The sequence below is a fragment of the Danio rerio genome, chromosome 9 (genome assembly GCF_049306965.1).
Source record: "Danio rerio strain Tuebingen ecotype United States chromosome 9, GRCz12tu, whole genome shotgun sequence".
In the NCBI taxonomy this organism is placed as follows: domain Eukaryota; kingdom Metazoa; phylum Chordata; class Actinopteri; order Cypriniformes; family Danionidae; genus Danio; species Danio rerio.
The window spans coordinates 21,292,052-21,311,242 of NC_133184.1; the positions used below are offsets into that span (position 1 = coordinate 21,292,052).

General features: G+C 36.2%; 1 protein-coding gene across 10 annotated transcripts in view; it reads right to left on the reverse strand.

Moving 5' to 3' along the window:
- si:ch211-141e20.2 overlaps positions 1–19,191 on the reverse strand; it is a 144,543-nt gene that overhangs the window by 67,170 nt on the left and 58,182 nt on the right. For 4 of the 10 annotated variants that reach the window (XR_012385275.1, XM_021478891.2, XM_068223586.1 and 1 more), the window contains exons 2-6: positions 12,293–12,634; positions 10,982–11,284; positions 8,250–8,361; positions 7,378–7,520; positions 1,675–1,762 (exon numbers count right to left, since the gene is read on the reverse strand). Coding sequence is in view for 6 of the 10 variants with exons in the window: in XM_021478891.2 (XP_021334566.1) it covers positions 1,675–1,762; positions 7,378–7,520; positions 8,250–8,361; positions 10,982–11,284; positions 12,293–12,634 (988 nt within the window). In the remaining 4 variants the exon portion in view is untranslated. Of the gene's footprint in view, positions 1–1,674; positions 1,763–2,763; positions 2,816–7,377; positions 7,521–8,249; positions 8,362–10,981; positions 11,285–12,292; positions 12,635–19,191 lie in introns of all 10 variants that reach the window. The other 6 variants (XR_012385277.1, XR_012385278.1, XR_012385276.1 and 3 more) reach the window with 2 other exon arrangements.

A 19,191-nucleotide genomic window follows, 5' to 3' on the forward strand; every position in this document is an offset into this window, starting at 1 on the left:
GCAGTCATCCAGGGTTTTTCATTTGCTCTGACTTTAATGTTCTTAGTGACACAGACATTCTCCATAAACTTAAAAATATAACTGGATACAGCATCAGCATATTCATTAATATCTGTGCCTTGACCATTTGTGGAGGCCTCTCTGAACACAGTCCAGTCTGTGCAATCAAAGCAGTCCTGTAATTCAGACATAGCTCCCTCTGGCCAAATTCTCACTTGTTTTATAGAGGGCTTGGTACTTGTGAGACGGGCATTGTATGTTGGTATTAACATAACAGAAAGGTGATCTGATGAGCCAAGATGGGGGCGAGGAACTGCTTTGTATGCCAGTTTAATGTTTGTGTACACATGATCCAATACATTCATACCTCTTGTGGCAAAATGTACGTATTGAAAAAAGTGGGGGGGCACTTTCTTCATGTTTGCCTGGTTGAAATCACCCGCAGCAATGATTACTCCTTCTGGATGAGAAGTATGAAGTCTGTTTATAAAATGGTATAATACATCAAGGGCTTGTTTTGTATCTGCATCTGGAGGGATATATACAGCAATAATAAAAACAACGGAGAATTCTCTCGGAAGATATAAAGGGCGGCACTTTACTGTCAAAACCTCAATGTCAGGCGAACAGTATGAGTAGATCATATTTACATCCTTGCACCATCTATTATTAACATAGATGCAGAGACCACCACCTCGGGATTTCCCGCTGAGTGTGCTGTTTCTATCAGCCCGAAATACAGTTAGCCCCGTTAGGCTTATCGCTTCATCCGAAATGGAATCGTTTAACCACGTCTCGCTAAGAACTAGTGCACAACAGTCTCTCACCTCCCGTGTCGATGTTAACTCGAGTCTGAGGTTGTCCAGTTTGTTTTCCAATGATCGGACATTTGCCACCATCAGTGAAGGCAGCGGTGTTCGGCAGGGAAAAGCTCTTAGCCTAGCTGCTGCTCCTCCGCGAACCCTGCGTTTCTGCTTGCGCATACACCGCCGCCGACGCCACCTCGTCCGGGTGGAGTCATTAGATGTCTCCTGTACTCAGCGGGCCTCTTCGCGACAACTCAGTAGTCCGTAGTGTTTTAGTGTTTCTATAATGTTCGGATCAAACCAGCAGTGTTTGCTGGCAGATTCTAGTAGCAACAGATTCTGCCTGTCATATATCAGTTTCGTTTTACTCATTCTAACACTATCTCTGACGCTATTTTTTGTCTTGTTCTGAGCCGATGCAGCCGCAGCCAGCGAAGGCGCCGCCATGCTTCCATTCCATCTTAACCCTATTTCTTGAGCCTGCAAACACTGAACACCTTCAATATGTCTTTCTCTGACACACACATTTCCAGAGTCAGATTTGAGTGAATCTAATATACAGTATTGTTTATAAATAATGAACCTTTTATACAGACAGATTTTACATGCTTCTATGAATATAAAACTAAAATTTATTTTTAGATTTAAACCCCATATTTTCAGTTTAGTTGAAAATTATATTTAATATATGTGTATTGTTTATAGCTTTTCAAGATAACAACCCTAAAAAGGTTTTAATGGCTTTTAATTCCAAAATGCAAATGTGTAAAGCAAGCTTTGTGCAATGTATAAACCAACAAACAACCCTGAAATAGAAATGCATCACACCCTCTTGTCACAGTGAAACGAATGAAGTGTTAAAACTTACGGCTTGAGTTTGTAAATCGCACCAACAGTAACTGCAAGACCTACAATGATGAGTAAAACGAAGAGAACCCAACAGACACTGCTTGGTTCTAGAAAAGAAGAATTGATTGAGTTGGTTAAAAAAAGTTTGGTGGTTGCACTGTAGTTCACAGTGTTTTTAATATGTTTGCAGCATACTTGCATAAGAAAATAACAGGTTAAAAAAACATCAGGGTACATTTAGGGATAGTATACCAAGTTAGCATTTTCTGAAATGACTATGATAAGTAGACCTACAATACATAAAGAATAGAATTGTAAAATAAGGAACTACCAAAATGTCAATTGGTCAACAACGGTTAAAAGTTAAATTGTGTAACAGCAAAGTGGAAATGAGCGAAGATGATAATCTGATGACAACCCCATGACTTGGGCTGCTGTAATTAAAAAGTGTAAATGCCTAGTAATGGAGAAATACACATGGAAAAATCCATCACATTGGTTTGTCATGCCATGTAATGCACCCATCCTATATCTTTTCTGTATTCTGTTTGTTTGGAGAGAATCCTTTTGAATATTTTTTAATTACAGCCAATATGACATTTCCAATCAAAGGTAATGTCTAGACTAGAGTAATATCCGACTCAGCAAAAGTTGGGGGATGTGTCATTAGAAGACACCTCACTTAAGTTGGGTCAGAAGTGTTCTACCATAGTTTAGTGAGCCAGCCAGGAGCCCGAGTAATTCCTTATTAAAAAGATACTAGGTGAACCTCATTCAGCAGAAAGATCATTCCTTCATTAAAAAAAAGACTAAAGGTAGAATGGTTTTATACTCACTAACCTTCAGCTTAGTCCCTGATTTATCCCTGATTATTTTTTATTTACCAGGGACTACTGCAAAATTAACTACCAATGACTCTGGCATATATTTTTTTATTCGATAGATGCCCTTCCAGCTGCATGGATTTACTGTATACTTTTCCTTTTAAAAGCTTCTCAATCAGTGGTTCTCAACTGGTTTGAGAACTACCAGTGACATAATTTTTTTAATCAACTTTTTGTTAGCCTTTTTTTATCTCTTATATTTCAGTCTCAGTCACCTGACTCACCTCAGAAATGCTATTATCATAGTACAGCAGCAAAAGCATGATGCATGAACACCTGAAGAGGAAACATTCAAGGTTATCATACCATCAAAATTTTATGCAGGCTAATGCCTAGCTAGTATTGCCTGAAAAACAATTTATTGTATATTTTTTATGTGATGACAGTAACGTTATAGGGGCACTACTGCTAGCAAATATTAGTGGTGAAGAATAAACTAGGCTACAGTATTCACAGCGAAAGACCTAACAGATGGGGGAAGGATGGTTCCAGAAACCAGGTAAAACAAAATCCATTAAAAAAGCTGTGTTAGATTGATGTAGAAGCAATGGCTTTTGTTTTTTTATTTTTGCTTTTTTCCCCAGGTCAGAAGATATCATGCTGATTTATTATGCACAACAACAAGCTGACTGACATCTCTCTGTCACGGAAATACATGAAAAGAACATTGACAGAAATGGGCCTTGAATGAGAAAACGTGCCCCATATTGCATATGGATTGCATATTTGGCTGCTAATGCTGCTGCTTCCCTCTTTGCTCCACCAGTCTGATTTTTCTCCATCCTCATAAATTAAATGCCAAATTTGTAAATGATCACTTTAGCACAGTCTTAGTCAGTATTGATTGATTGATTGATTGATATGATCTCCCAATGGCCTCTCCACCTCTGTCTTCGGTAATCAGTCAAAGCCAATGCAGCTGGTGTTTACAAAAATATAATGCAATTTTATATTCAGTAGTGTCTACTGCAAAGCTCCCGGCTCATGAAAAAGGCAGGATTCTGTGTGTCAGTGAGCACCTGTTGTGTGTCGTGTCCTTAAAATGAAACTTTTGCGTTTTACTGATTTCTGCTTAAAAAAAAAAAAAAAAAAAAAAACTGAACATTTTTTAGAAACTTGCAACACCCTCTCTTTCTTAAGAAAGTAAGTCTTGTGTGTTTGTTTTCATCCTGTGACCATCCCTATGTGCACCTTTGTTCTAGTACCCGTCATGTCATTATGTTCATTACCTTCCCCCGTGTGTAATTATTGTCATTATGTTCTTGTGTATTTATACCCCTTAGTTTCATTCAGGCCTTGTCTGGTATTCTGTCTACATTGATGTCTGGTTTTACCCCATGTTCTTTCTGTGTTCCTCTGTGTATGTGTTATCAATAAATCTACATGTTTTGATAATCCTGCGATCCAGAGCCTTTCTGTTGTGAACCCAGGCGTTACAGACACCAGCTTTCACACACATTTCAGAACTAAAGTCATGCATCACAAAAACACTCCATGACCCTCTGAGAATGCTTTTGTGTCCCACATTTGTGTTGTAACCCACTAGTTGAGAAACTGTTCTAAATTAAATAAACTGAATTTTGAATTCTGTTAAATCATATTTTAAAGCGCCTGTAGCTTAGACTAGAGGACAGGCCATTTTACATTTCAGAACATTTTATGTTTTTATGTTGTTGGGATTAAATGCGTCCATCAAGTTGTCAATTAAACTTTGTTCCTGTAATGAGCAATTTGTTGTCTATGCTGCAGTTTGAACTTGGACGTACCTAAGTTTCTGTGCTCATATCACAGTGGAGGCAGTGATAGTGTTGGGTGACTGAAGACCTGGGGCCTCATGTATCAACGCTGCGTACGCACAAAAACTTTGCGTACGCCAGGTTTCGCGCTCAGTATCGCTCACGTTTGGATTTACTAACGATGAACTGAACGTGGGAATGTGCGCAGCTTCACGGCAGCTTTATGGCTGGCGTACGCACAATTTTTGTGCGTGTCTGTTTTATTTCCATTGGCGACTCCTAGAGGCAGTTGTGTTAAATTACACTCTACAAAGTGTCTGAGGCGTGCAATGGCAGCAGTATGAGACGGGTTCATCTAGCAGGTCTATAAGGTTTCCATACCATACAGTTGACTAGCCAAACATTAAAGCGCAATTTGCAGCGGTCGCCTGTTTTCCCATTGTAATGGAAGCGATCTACCGCACGCACATTGCTATAAAGGCGCCACCTGAAGATGAATTTGCATGCGTGAATCAGAAACATTTCCATTCAATAAATGTGCAAATAAAATATGATACACAAACTTATTAATGATTCCTACTTGTCTTTCTTGTGATAAATAGTTGGCAAAATCTGATATGTAGTTAGTTCATCAGACGCTGGATTCGAACCGAGTTTATGCTCGAACGTGTCAAAACATGTTGACATGCGTTTTACGAGCTGCGCCACTGAAATTATTAAAGGTGTTATAACCTTATACATCTATAAATCACACGGTTTCTCTTTTAACTCCACAGTGCGATGTTCAGACCCAACTGTTAACCGCATCAGCTAAACTCTCCCACTCTATTTTCTTTTGTTGTTAATTCCGGAGGACAAACTTGCAAATAACACCGTTTTCCTCCGGTCTACCTCCGAAAGCAGCACCTTCAATTCCATTCTGTTTGCTTGCTTTTGCCATTGCTTTTTCGTTGGGTTTTGCCAAAGTAGAGTCATTAGCATATTCATACGAGGGAGGAGGCAGGGAGGGGTTTTGTGCTCGTGCATGTTGCGCTCAGTTTCACGTTCATTCTGATCTACAAAAGAATATGGGGGCCTCATGTACGAAGACTTGCGAAGAAATCATACTAAAACATTGTGCGTACGCAGAAAAAAATTCAGATGTATGAAACACAGCGTACGCCGAATCTCACGCATATTCTTTTTTTCAGAATAAAAAATTTATTTTTATGGAATAGAATTTGACTTATGTAGTGGCTTTGATAGGTTATGAACCACACAAAAATGTGAAATGTCCAAAAGAAATTAATAAACATTAACTTCATGTAACTGAACATTTTGTGTCCGGTTACCCCTTGGAGACAATAAGAAAATTGCAACATGCAACATGCAATTGCAATGCGTGACGCAATTGTTGTTTGCTAGTTTCAGCTTGGCACAAGAGTTATTTTGATGTTTTGCACTGCGCTGTTTAAATAGCAAATGCATTAGGCTCATATGTGTGCACATAGGCGTTCTGGTGTAAAAAAGGAGGTGTGTTGTGGCACATTGCTATTTTGAGGATCTAAAAATAGACTGTGCAATAGACCAGCTGAGAGGAGGTCTAAAGTCTAGCGCAGAGAGCGTTAGTTGTGTGCCTTGCTTAAATATTGTTTAAAACAATGTACAGCAATAGTCAAATATCAAATGAAACAGAATTAAAGCAATAAAATATTACAAAAATTATTTGTAATATATTCACAGCTTTCATGAATTCTTCATCTCGGGAAGCTTTTTCAGTTTATTCATAACAAGTTGCTCTTGTATAATGTTAATATAAGTAGTAGTATTATTAGTAGTATTATTTTTTATAATCATATTTATATTTGTTTTATTAAAAACAAGCTTAGACTTGCCCACCTATCAGGTTTTGGACCAAATGTAGCACAGCATGTGTATTTGAATATAACTTTTTAACTTTTAAATATAAAGTTTTTTAACCACACTTTGTTATTATTGTTCATTTATTTGTTTGCTGGAAATTAGAACTGAATTTAGAAATAGTTTTGAAACAAATCTGTGCTAAACAAACTAAATTAATCATATAGTCTAATGGATGTCTGTGCGTACAACACGTTTCCTTATCCACTAAAGAGAGTGAAAGTTAATGTAAATAATGATAAGGCTCATTCTAGTGCTGCAGATGGTCTGTTTAACTGTTTTCTCACAGTGAAGCATTCAGTTTTTCCATTTACAAAGTCCGTCATGTAAATAGCAAATGCGCTATGGCATGACGCAACTGACTCCTAAAGGGAATGAGAGATGAGACTCTGATTGGTTTATTCTCAAATCACACCTATAACTCATTAAGAGAATAAGCTCAATCCTGTTAGACCATGCGCCACAGCGCAAAGCAGATTTTTCTGTCGTTAAATTAGCAAAAAGTGGATTCTGACACTCCCTTAATGCTTTTGTGCCCTGCGCTTTGGACTTTGCACCTGGATTGTCAAAATAGAGCCCTGAGTGACCAAGTAAAAAAAATAAATAAATAAAGATACATTTTATAGAGACATTGCTATAGAGACACAAAAAAGTGCTTGATGGATTGAATTATGTGTTATAACTAATCTTAATATGCCTTTAGTACAGTAAGTGCCAGTCCAACCCTGCTGAATATTTTTAAGGAGAAAATTAATTAACTGACAAAAGAAGACTGAAAGAAACTGAAAGAAGTCATCATTTAAAACTGGGCTGGATTTGGCACAGTAAGGGCTTTTTTTTACATTAGATATAACAACCAACTAGATAGCAAAATGAATAGATTACTGACTATGCAGAGGTTCTCTGGCAAATTAAGTACTTAATAAATGTTTCTAAAAAAGAAATTATCTTATGTTTAAAAACAATTCTCTTAGATTTTATTAAAAAGCTTCAGATTTCCACCTTTTAAAATTTCAAATGCTGTCATTACCAGAAATAGAAGGTAGTAATGTTTTGAATATTGACACAAAATTGTGTGGAAATCTTTAATCTTCTTTTAGGAGCACATCAACAACTAGAGAACGTTAAAAAAATATATATATATTTTAACTGCACCTATTTTGGCGTATAAATCATAAACATTAAAAACAAAAGTACTCTTACCAGCATGAACATTCACATACAGTGAACCTAATGCACTTCCATATTTGTTTGAAGCATTACAGATGTATAAGCCATTCAACTCCGGAGTCATGTTTGGTACAGGAAGCCTGTTTCCTTCAAAAAATTGACTACTTTTGTTGACTCTGTGGAAGTAGAGAGATAACCATCATAAATGGAAATGTTCTGCAATCATGTAAGAGTACAATAGATATTCAGTGGTAATTTCAGCCATCTATGAATCCAACCATTAACAAATGATATGGAGAATTACGTACAGTAAGTAATAAGAAAACAAATGTTACAATCTCATTGTGAAAGATTCAATCATTCATACATTTTCCTTCCGCTTAGTCCCTTTATTCATCAGGGATCGCCACAGTGGAATGAACCACCTACTTATCCAGCATATATTTTACACAGCAGATGCCCTTCCAGCTGCAACCCAGTACTGGAAAATGTAAAAAAATTCTCCTTAGCAATTTTTCTGACCTTGTAATGTTTAGCCAATGGCATAACTTGCTGTGAAAGGAGTCAATTGACTTCTAAACAGTGTTGAAGTATGACTGTCTTATCATTCATTTTCATGCTTCCTAAGCTGTTTTACATTTTTTTTTCCCAGTATTGTAATCAAGTCCTGGAGTCTGTGCCCATGACAGACATGCAAAAGCAACTCATCGCCCTAGTGCAGGTTTTAAAAAAAATAAAAGAAATAGTTTAATAGTTTTAAATGACTTATTAACTATCTGTCTGAATTTCCTGTCAATTTATAGTAAACTGATTAAAATGCAAATGCAGCATTCGTAATCAAGAGTAAAGCAAATAAATATTGCAGGTACTAAAAATCACTGAATCTAGTTGAACATTTTTATTACCTTGTCCAGTTGTAGCCCTTTAGAGTTGGTTGAGGGTTACTGTCCACTATACATCTGAACTCGTTGACATCTGTTGAACTATCAGGGATTATAATTACTGACTCAGGAGGATCTAATAAAACAAATAAGTATCAAAAATTCATTAAGACAATCCACTGTTTGTGAAATAAAAACATTTGATTAGGTTTGAACTGAAATGGAGGACAAACACTTTGCTAAGTCATAATTTTTCAACTCTGGGAATAAATTCAATTTTGATATAAATTAATCATTTTAAGAGAGGAAATGTATGAGCTTACTGATATGAGCCAGTTTGATAAAACTTCCTCTAAATTAGGGCTACCATATTTGAATTTAAAAAACGAGGACAGGATGGGGGATGTTGAGGGTGGTTGTAATTTTCTTTACAGCAATGAAAATATGTTGGTGAACTTTAACACAAAGTTATAACACACTTTAAACTTTTGGTTCTCAACAACAGAATAACAAAATAATAATTTCATAAGTTTTTTATTTAATAAGAAACACCTTTTACATGACTGTTACTTTTCACCAGGTTAATGTAAAACAAAATATCAGTTAAATTTAAAAATCTACTAATTCCCTTTTACGCTAATCAAGAGCCATCTGACAGCAGTTGCCATTCTGCAGAGGGATTTTGATGCATTGGCCAATGTGTGCATGACCAATCAAGGCTTGAAATGAAGTTAAAGGTAAAAAAAACGCAAAAATGCATAAAATTAATGACGACTGCACAAATCAAAAGCTAAATGCTGAACATTTAAGGAGCTCTAAAAATCCCAGCCTGATGCATTTTTTTGTTCTAAAAAAGGTCATTTCAGTGAAAATTAAGACATATGTTCACCCTACTATAAATGAATTCACACAATCAGAACAGATACTGGATAAACATGTGACTCATATACTAAAGCTAACGTCAATCCTTCAATCCTATATTATAGCAATTAGGCTACTCAGTTACTGTTCCACCAAAAAAGCATAAGTAGGCAATTTTTGTCTTTGATATTACCTTCATCTCCTAATGATCTGAAACTACATAATTTTTTTTTGGAATTTGTTTTAACAACCAAAGAAATCTTTTGAGGGAGTTTATTGTGGATCCCAAACTCCATCGAGCCATTATCGGTCTGTGATTACTGTGTAATCGTGGGTGTGTTCTGTGTCCATGTACCTGTGTATAACTGATTTTTTCATTTTTGTTTTCAAAACGGGAAAACTAATAAACGGTTCTTTTGTGCCAAATTTGAACCTTCTTAAAAACATTGAAAAAAATTGTACACATAAAATTAATAAACAGCTTTACAATTGGTTCTCTGTGTGTCAGGAATTACACACGCCTCTCCTCTGATTGGTTGACCAATCCATACCATACCATCATCAGCTGTTTCTCAGTTTGTGCCTTAATTTATGGACTTCTGTTTAAGTATAAATTCGGCAATTTGCTTGCCTTAAATTAATATTTTATGCCATACTTTGTATGTGTTAACCCATTATCCATTGGTCTACTACATCTTATGCATATCACTTGCTTTATTTACACATGTCACATTGCACAGTGTGGTGTAAATGTATCTGCAGTGACCAGCAGTGTAAATGCAGTGACTTAAGTGTAATATATGCAGCAGAAAAGACTTCAATATGCTGAGTAATGTCAAAAACAGTAATATTGACTATGATGAACTTATGTCATATTATTGACTTGTTTATTAATACAATTACTTGCTGGCAACTACTGGCTATTTCATCTTCAGAATCCAATATAGAATGTTTGGATCAAATACCATTAAATTTTGCCATATTAATTGTTAAATGTGTAAATGCATTTATCAAATCTTATTCAACTTCAGATGCAGATATTTTTTTCACATCTGCAACACAAATTACATATTATTCTGTTAGAGAATCAGGAGGAAAAATCAGAAACTAATCAGAAGCAAGCTGACATTTGATTTGACTGATGTCAATAAACACACTAATAAATTAAAACACTTTTAATCTCTCTGCCTTTATCATTCCAAACGTTATTTTAGGGATTTTATATGTTCTTTGCTGACAAAGCACTTTCTAATTAATATGTTATAATGGCTATTAAACTTTACTATTAAACATTATTAAAGGTTGAGCATGCTACATTCTTTTTTCTAGTTATGTAAATGTTTTGTACCTGTAATGACATGTTGTTCTAGTTGAGATCATTTGCAGAGTTTAAGAAGGAAGGTCAAAGAATGAGATACGCAATTTTAATTTCATGGCCATTTCATGTAATAATGTTTTGCAAAATTGCATCTAAAATGAGCACTTCGTACCACTTAAACAACAGCACTTTTAACTTTCAAGTTTATCTGGCATATTTCAGAATATGCAAAAGATACACACTAATGTTTTAATAAATTACATAAGATAAACAACTACAGAGACTTGTGCATCAATGACATTACTGAAATGATTTTCATAATAATACAAAAATCAATCACTTTTCTAGTTATGGAAAGCAAACGTTCCAAAACTGTCAAACAGCTGATGACAGCACGGTTTAACGTTTGGTTGACCAATCAGTGGAGAGGGGGTTGTAAGGGTGTTGGAGTGTAGAAAACTGTCACTTAGCCTTTTCAAACTTACTTTTGCCCTCAAACAAAAAACAAAAAAACAAACAAACTTTGTTTGAAGTATACTGAAGCCTTCATAATGTTTACTTAATGCTGTTTACTTACAATGGATGTCTATTGTGTAGTTCAGTACAAGGTGTTCTGTCAGGCTGTTGTGTTTTACCACACACTGGATGTTCTTCTTGTGTAGATGTTTGAATGGGACACCTAGTAGGTAGGATACAACTGTAATGGTTTCATTGGCGTTCACTGTATGGTTGGTTCTTGTCTTCAGAGATTTTTCCAGCTCTCCTAATCTCCATGTCACTTCTGCTGCAGGCCGTGCATTTGAGGCAAAGCAGGATGCCAAAATCACTTCTAAACAACCAATAACAGGCTCCTCCCCTTTCACAGTAACAGCAGGACGAGCTACATTTAAAAAAAAGGGATGAATTCAGTTTGTGATTAAATGTGAAAAATGGCTAAAGTTGGTAATTCTGTCTTTGATCCACTCCTGATTTATAGATTTTGCCAATTTCTCTTTTTAAAAATCCACTAAGCATTAGAGCTGAATGATAAATCAACATACAAATCACATTTGTTATTAACTTTGTCTTGCACATCATGTGAGAAGATTACAAATATGTGATCAGTATTAAATCTCCTCCAAAAGTCTCATTCACACTACAAGCGATTCACAACAGCAAAGCGACAAGCGACCGTTCATTACAACTTCTGACGACCTTCGTTTACGCGAGCGACATCGACCGTTTGCGACCAGATGCACGTGACGAGTGATGCGACAATGTTAAGAATCCTTCAACTTCATGCAAATGAAGAGTGACTTTCTTGAGTAACAGCCACTAGGAGCACCAGTAGAGCTGATGTGATCCTCTCTCTGCTCGCTTAGAGGCCGGTTGTATTCGTGCTGGTGCTGTATACCTAAAAACAGACCTGCGTTTGAAGCAGCTCGCCACCCAGAGCGACAGGCAGCTACAAAGTCGCTGCTAGTCTGGACAAGGCATAAGGCCAACGAGAAACAACCAAATATCCCACGAAGAAACCTAGGAAATCCCAGTCTATGGGATACCCCTATAGCTTTAAACAAAAGATGGAACAGCTTTCATTGATTCAACAAGATTAACAAACATACGACAAAGAAAAACATACAGTGCATCTGGAAAGTATTCGTAGCGCTTCACTTTTTCTTTTTTTTTACCACATTATTTCATTAAACGACTTATTACAAACTGAATTATATTTGGAGTAAAAACGTCACTGAGGCATCGTTGAGATTTATCATGCAGCCCTACTAAGCACAAACTTTCTACAGGGAGGAAAGTCTGGCAATAACAATTGTATTATTTAAAAAACTGTACCAGTTACATCATTGTTAGAAACCACAAAATAGAATGATTCATTATGAAGCCATCTTACCAAAAACAGAGGCCTTGATGTAAGTCGCTATTGGCCCACTAGGAAAAAGGTTGAAGATGCATGTGTAGGTCCCTTCATCCAGAAACTCCATTCCCCGCAGCTGAATTGATCCATTTCTCTCTGCAAAGCTCCCAATGAATTGAACTCTGTCCCCCAATCCATTTATATGTTCTGTTTTGTCATCTTGGTGAATGACAAAAAAAATGTCCTCCTCAGTTTTTCTTTTTGTTGTTTTCTTCCACATAATAAGAGTTATATCTTCCTTAGTATCAGTCAGATGGCACAACAAGTTGGCTCTTTCTCCATATTCAACTGCCGTGTCATGCCCAATAACCTCTTCACCTGGAAAAACATAATTCAATGTTAAAATACCAAGCTTAATGGAAATGCAATCCAGAATTTACAACACATGAGTCATGTGTGGGGAAAAAGGTGTATACATAAGTTATTACAACAAAATCAAAGAACACAGAAACCGTTATTCCTAACACGTTTGTCATGATAAATTTGCATCTATCACTGTCTGATGATTAAAAAATTCAATAATTACGAAAAAAAAAAAAAAACATTAAATGAATGTAACTAAACAACCAGAATTTTGAGGCTGGTTTATCCGTGTTTACAATATAAAAGCCCTTTAAATCTCACAGACTGCATTGGTTTGTCCCTGTTTGCAAAAATATATAATAATAAAACTATCTATCACAATATCTATTATGAATGTCTATAGGGTCTCGATTTCTCATGAAATGTTTCTCTGCATTCTATAGTAAGCTTTTCGCTTGTGGCTCTGAAGTGTCAAAACACCTCTCACGGCTTGTCGCTCATGCACAAAGTGTGGGTAGATGTCAAGTCCTGCCGGACAATCAAATCAGCATCTCTATAAAGCTGGTCAGAAGAAGGCAACATGAATTGCTTTAAAATTTCCGGGTAGATGGCTGTGCTGACCTTGGACCTGATAAACACTGGACCAGCAGCAGCAGATGCCATGCTTCCCAAACATTTACACTGGACCTTTAGCGACATGGATCCTGTGCCTCTCCTCTCTTCCTCCAGACTCCTTGGGCCTTACCATACACCTGGTGCAATAAGGCGAAAGATGTGTTTCCAAGACGTGTTGCTATTTTCAGACCAACACAATCTTGATTTTCCTGCTGAGAGCATGTCTAAAGTCCAGCGCAGAGTGCGTCAGTTGTGCGCCCCGCTTAAACATTGCTTAAAACACGCAGTATGTACAGAAATATCTTTACAAATAAAAATAGAATTAAAGGAATAAAATATTACAAAAAAATATTATTTTCTACATAAATACAAAAACCAGTACCTTCATGCCTTTTTAATGTCGAGGGTCTTTTTTTAGTTTATTCATGACAACTTGCTTTTGTACAAGCTTAGATTTACCACCTGTCAGGTTTTGGACCATATAAGTCATAAAATCTGTCTTTGGATATATATCTCTGTTTTGACCACACAATGTTATTATTTTTCATTTATTCGTTGGCTGTAAATTAGAACTGAATTTAGAAATAGTTTTGAAACAAATATTTGCTCTTAACAAACAAAATTAATTATGTAGGCTAATGGATGTCTTCAGTGACTACGTCCAACACGTTTCCTTATCCATGAAAGTGAAAGTAAAGGCCAAAGGAAGAAGGCTTTCTTAATCCTTGCCTTGCAGATGGTCTGTTTAACTGTTTTCTCACTAGCGAAGTGTTCAGTTTTTTCCACTTACAAAGTCCGCAATGTAAATAGCAAATGCGCTGTGGCGCGACGCAACTTAACTCTTAAAGGAAATGGAAGATGAGACTCTGATTGGTTTATTTTAAAAATACAGCCATAACTCATTAAGAGAATAAGCTCAACCCTGTTAGACCATGTTCGGTGCCGCAGAGCGCATTTTTTCGTGCTTAAAATAGCAAAAGTGGATTCTGACACAACCTAAATGCTTTTGCGCCCTGCACTTCAGACTTTGCACCTAGATCGTTAAAATAGAGCCCCTTGATTTCCAAATGAAATGCAAATTTTACTTTCATCTGAAAAGAGGACTTTGGCCAAAAGAGAAAAGTCCTTTTTGTCCTTAGCCCAGGCTGAAAAAAAAGCCCATATAGTTGAGGTCAGAATTATTTGCCCTCCTGTTAAATTTAAATTATTTTATATTTTTCCATAATTTCTGTTTATTGGAAAAAAAAATTTCTAATACCAGATTTTTTTTGATAATTGCCATAATGACAGTACAATATAGTATTCAGCTTAACATGATATTTAAAGGCTTAACTATGTTAATTAGGCAAGTTAGGGTAATTTGGCAAGTCATTATGACTAGGGCTGGGTATCGAGTTCGATACTTTTTAAGCACCGACCGAATCGTCTCGATACTATCGAGTATCGAAAAAATCATTTTCGTTCGATACCAAATTTCGATACCCAAGGGTATAATCCTGTCAACGTGCCCGGGTTAAATGCTGGTAATTTGGCTGCAGCGAGGCTGTCTTGAAAATCAAAAGTTTACGGCGGTTACGCCCACTTGCTCAGAGCTTGTCAAATGTGAGGCTGTAATGCGTACACTACACTTTAAAGCATTTTTGCATTGTTTGACTGCAAGAAGATCACGCCGGCGCAGTCATCATAACAACGTGCCCACCACAAGCGTCGTCCACCGTGACTGTTGAGGATTAAAGCGCGATGGCTGGGGCTCCGAAAAGTAAACAGACATAAGCGCAAGCTGACGGCCCTTTTCCACCTCCTCCGCTTCAAAATCACCTTAAAGTTAGGCGAACTTCGTGTTGTAAATTTTGCTTTTTGTCACCAATAATACACGCACTGCGGGCTACACAGAGCAACTTTATTCTTTCTAAAACAGTGCGCACACACATTAGGATTCAGGGCCATACCATTACATAAACTGCGTGGGGGTAAATCAGGACTGAACCATTCTCTGCTTAAACAACACTTTGCATATTTCGCAGTGGCTAGTGTGGCACAGATGGCAAAACTCACCGAACAGATTCGCCACTTTTGACGCTCATAAACAATGATAAAGTCCTCGTGCTGCAGGAATTATGAGGTTGCTGAAGGTGCGCAGCTGTCGTGCATTGAGGGGATTGTGTCTTTAATAAACTACGACAGTTTGCGTTCACTGAACAGAAAGAAGGATTATTAAATCCATATGAAACAGCCCCTTAAAAGACATGTCTCGCTTTCAGTTTCAGGGTTAGGCGTGTTTTGCATTTGCAATTCCGATTTGTTGCCTATATATCAGATTTTTTTGCTTGTCCGTTTACACGTTACAACAAATCAGAATTAGGCATCAAGACCTAACAGTGTAAACAGGGTTTGTGCAGGGTAAATTTATTAATCCTTTTTTGGACCTAACGTAGACTGTGTAACGTTATGTACTGTTTTGATGGCTTTAAATACCTAGCTGAGTTGATACTAAAAGCTTTAAGGTTAACAGTAAATGATGAAGTTTACATCACATTAAACTTATCTTATTTAAATGTCCTTATCCTTGGCTACATTAACAGTTTAGCTTTCATGTTTTCTTCACATTAATGTTATAGTCTCTGCTCTTTTTGAAATTTTATTTTCAAAGTAAACAAAAATAACTTTATTCATTGATTTATCTATGGGAGGATCAGAAAGCTCTTGGATTAAATCCAAAATATTTTCATTTGAAGATAATTAATGACAGAATTTAAATTTTTGGGTGAACTAAACCTTCAAGCAGCAGTAAGCCTCACAAATACTTAAAATTTATTGACTTCGAACTGCTTGAACTTTATTAAAACTGTTTTTACTAATATATTGTGTTAACTACACTTTGTTCATTTTGTGCTTTTGTTCCTTTGTTTATTGGTCTTACATAAGCCTGCTGTGAATAGTTTCCTAAACATCCTGAAAAAATAAAACCAAAGTTTCTCAGAGATTATGAGTTATGTAATCTTGTTAAAATATATTTCTTAAAATAAAAGTATCGAAAAAAGTATCGTTCGAAACCGGTATCGAATTCAGGGTATCGGTATCGAAAATTTTGGAACGATACCCAGCCCTAATTATGACAGTAAAACAGACGTAGACAATCAAAAAATATATATATATTTCATAAAGGGGCTAATAATTACCATAAAATGGTCTTTGGACTGTGGGGGAAACCAGAGCACCTGGAGGAAACCCCCATGAACAGGGAGAACATGAAAACTCCACACAGGAACATCAATCAAACCAGCAAATAAACCAATTAGAGTCTCATCTTCCATTCTCTTTAAGAGTTAGGTTGCGTCGCGCCATAGCGCATTTGCTATTTACATTGCAGACTTTGTACGTGGAAAAACTGAATGCTTCACTAGCGAGAAAACAGTTAAACAGACCATCTGCAAGGCAAGGATTAAGAAAGCCTTCTTCCTTTGGCCTTTACTTTCACTATTCATTATGATGAATGGAGAAAAAGTGGTCATGGTGTTTTACATTAAGCACATCAGTGTTCACCTGTAACGCTTAAAATTGTCAATTCATGTGATGGCTTGTGTGTGTCATTTGAAAAGAAAATACCATTTTGATAAGAAATTACATTGTTTTGAACATAGAACATAGCATTTTGCAGAATTGAAGAGTTTTGCCCAATGTGTCCGTGTTTTGTGATTTGTGTGTAGAGTTCTAAAAATATGAGACCTGCTTTTAGAAAATGTGTGTAAACAATTGGAAAAAACTGTAGATAACTGGGCCACTTTAGGCTCACAGCCACATTAGCCAGAGCTAACTGTGCCGAAAATTTAACAGAAGTGGCCCACATATGTTTTAAGATAACTGGGCTACATTTGCCATATCTTCTCTGGGCCACTACAGGCTAACGCCTGCATTAGCCAGAGTTTACTGTGCCAATTATTTGCCAAAAGTGCCCCACATATGTTTTAAAATAACTGGGCCACATTTGCCATATTTTCTCTTGGCCACATTAGGGTAACAGCCGCAATACCCAGAGCTTACTGTGCCAAATATTTGTCAAAAGTGACACACATACTTAAGATAACTAGCCCACATTTGCACTTACACATGTGAGCCAATTTGGGTTTAGACTCAGATTACCCTTAAATGACTATGCTACATTTTTGCAAACTGTGGCACAGACTTGTCCTCCATCATTTGGGCCAAATTTATAATTTTTCACATGGGCCACATTAGGCCCACATTCAGATTACATTTTGCTGTAATGCCAAATCTTTGCCCTAAATGGCCCATATATAAAATAAAATCTTTGGCCCCCCTTTGGCATTGTACAGGTGGGCCTTTTCAGGCTCACATTAATTTTGTCTGGGCCGAAGGAAGACCACCAGTGCCACATAATTGTCTAAAGTGGCCCACATTTGTATGCTATCTGGGTATGACTTTTAGGCGCAGTATACATAACAGTTTTTTACAATGGTTATGACAGTTTTTTCAATACATTTAACAAGTTTGCTAAACACTGCAAACATGTTTCATAATCAAATCATTATTCAAAACACTAACACATGTTTTCTTCCAACAGAAACATTTAGTCAATCAAATCACACTGACAATAAAAACACTATTATCAGCTTATCAGCTCTTATATCTGAAACCTCTTTACATTTTAGTTTTGTTGGGTTTAGTAAATGCAGGCATTTTGTTTCTTTTGCTGCAGAAATTCAATACAAAAAATGAACGACCATCACAGAGTAGCTTTATACAATGTAGTTTGTGTAAAAAAAATTAAAAATAAAAATTCCAGACACAGAATTGCTGCACTACAGACTTTTTTTTGCAAAAGGACATCACTGCAATATATACACACACAGAAAAAGCACCGCAATTATAATAAAAAAACAAAACAAAAAAACGAAAACAAAATAATCTTCTATTCTACCCGGTTTTCTTCATTTGCCCGGCTTCTTCTTTTCTGGCCTGACATGGTTACTGTGGCTCTTTGGCCTATTACAGTATGTTTTACACATGGTGACGCCTTTCTGCCAAGTTGAAGTCAGCCTCGCAAAATAGATAATTTCATGTGTGATTTGATTGGCCTCCAACTTCATGACTCTCTGAAAAGTAATTAGACACGTAGTAGATATGCAGTACAATACAGCATTTACACTATGCACTAATGAACTTCAAGTTTATAGTGCAGTTTACTGTAAAACACACTGTATACAGTACAGTAATGACTGTATTGCATAACCTTACCTGGACATATTGTTAATTATCTGATGCACTCACTATTTCTTTCAAAAACCTCAAGAATCCTCTTTTAGAACAGATGATCATTTGATTGGAAAAAAACTCAACACATGACTGTGGTTTCTAGATGGGAATCAGCTGTGATATATATGAATATACACAAATAACTGCAATAAGCTGTTTCTCATAGGCAATGGAATAAAATAAAGGGAATATATTTGTGATTCAATTCATAATATAAACAGCTGTTCACTTTGACTTCAGCCTATATAAGTTTTGTTTAGAACATAAAGTTATCTGTTCTGACATACTGTGTTAAAGTATTTGTAAATCTGACTTTAAAATTTCATTGTTTTGGTTTTGATTGAGCTTGTATGTAAAATAAGTTTAAGCATTGTAAATTAGTGTTAACTGGATGCATTTTATGTCAAAGCAACAAGAAATGTGTTAATTGTATAGCCAACAAAGGCTGATGTTGTGCTAACTGCTTTAAGAGTTTAGGAAACTTATTAAATGTATTGAAAAAACTGTCATAGCCATTGTAAAAAAACTGTAATATTTGGTCAAAATGTTTACAAATAGAAAGTAGGCATGGAATGATAACAGTTTTCAAGGTATACTGCGGTTTGGAAAAGTCAAGGTTTTAAAACAGTCAAAATTTTCTGCAATACTGCTCCTAAGATATGTGTAAGATTTTTTATTTATGT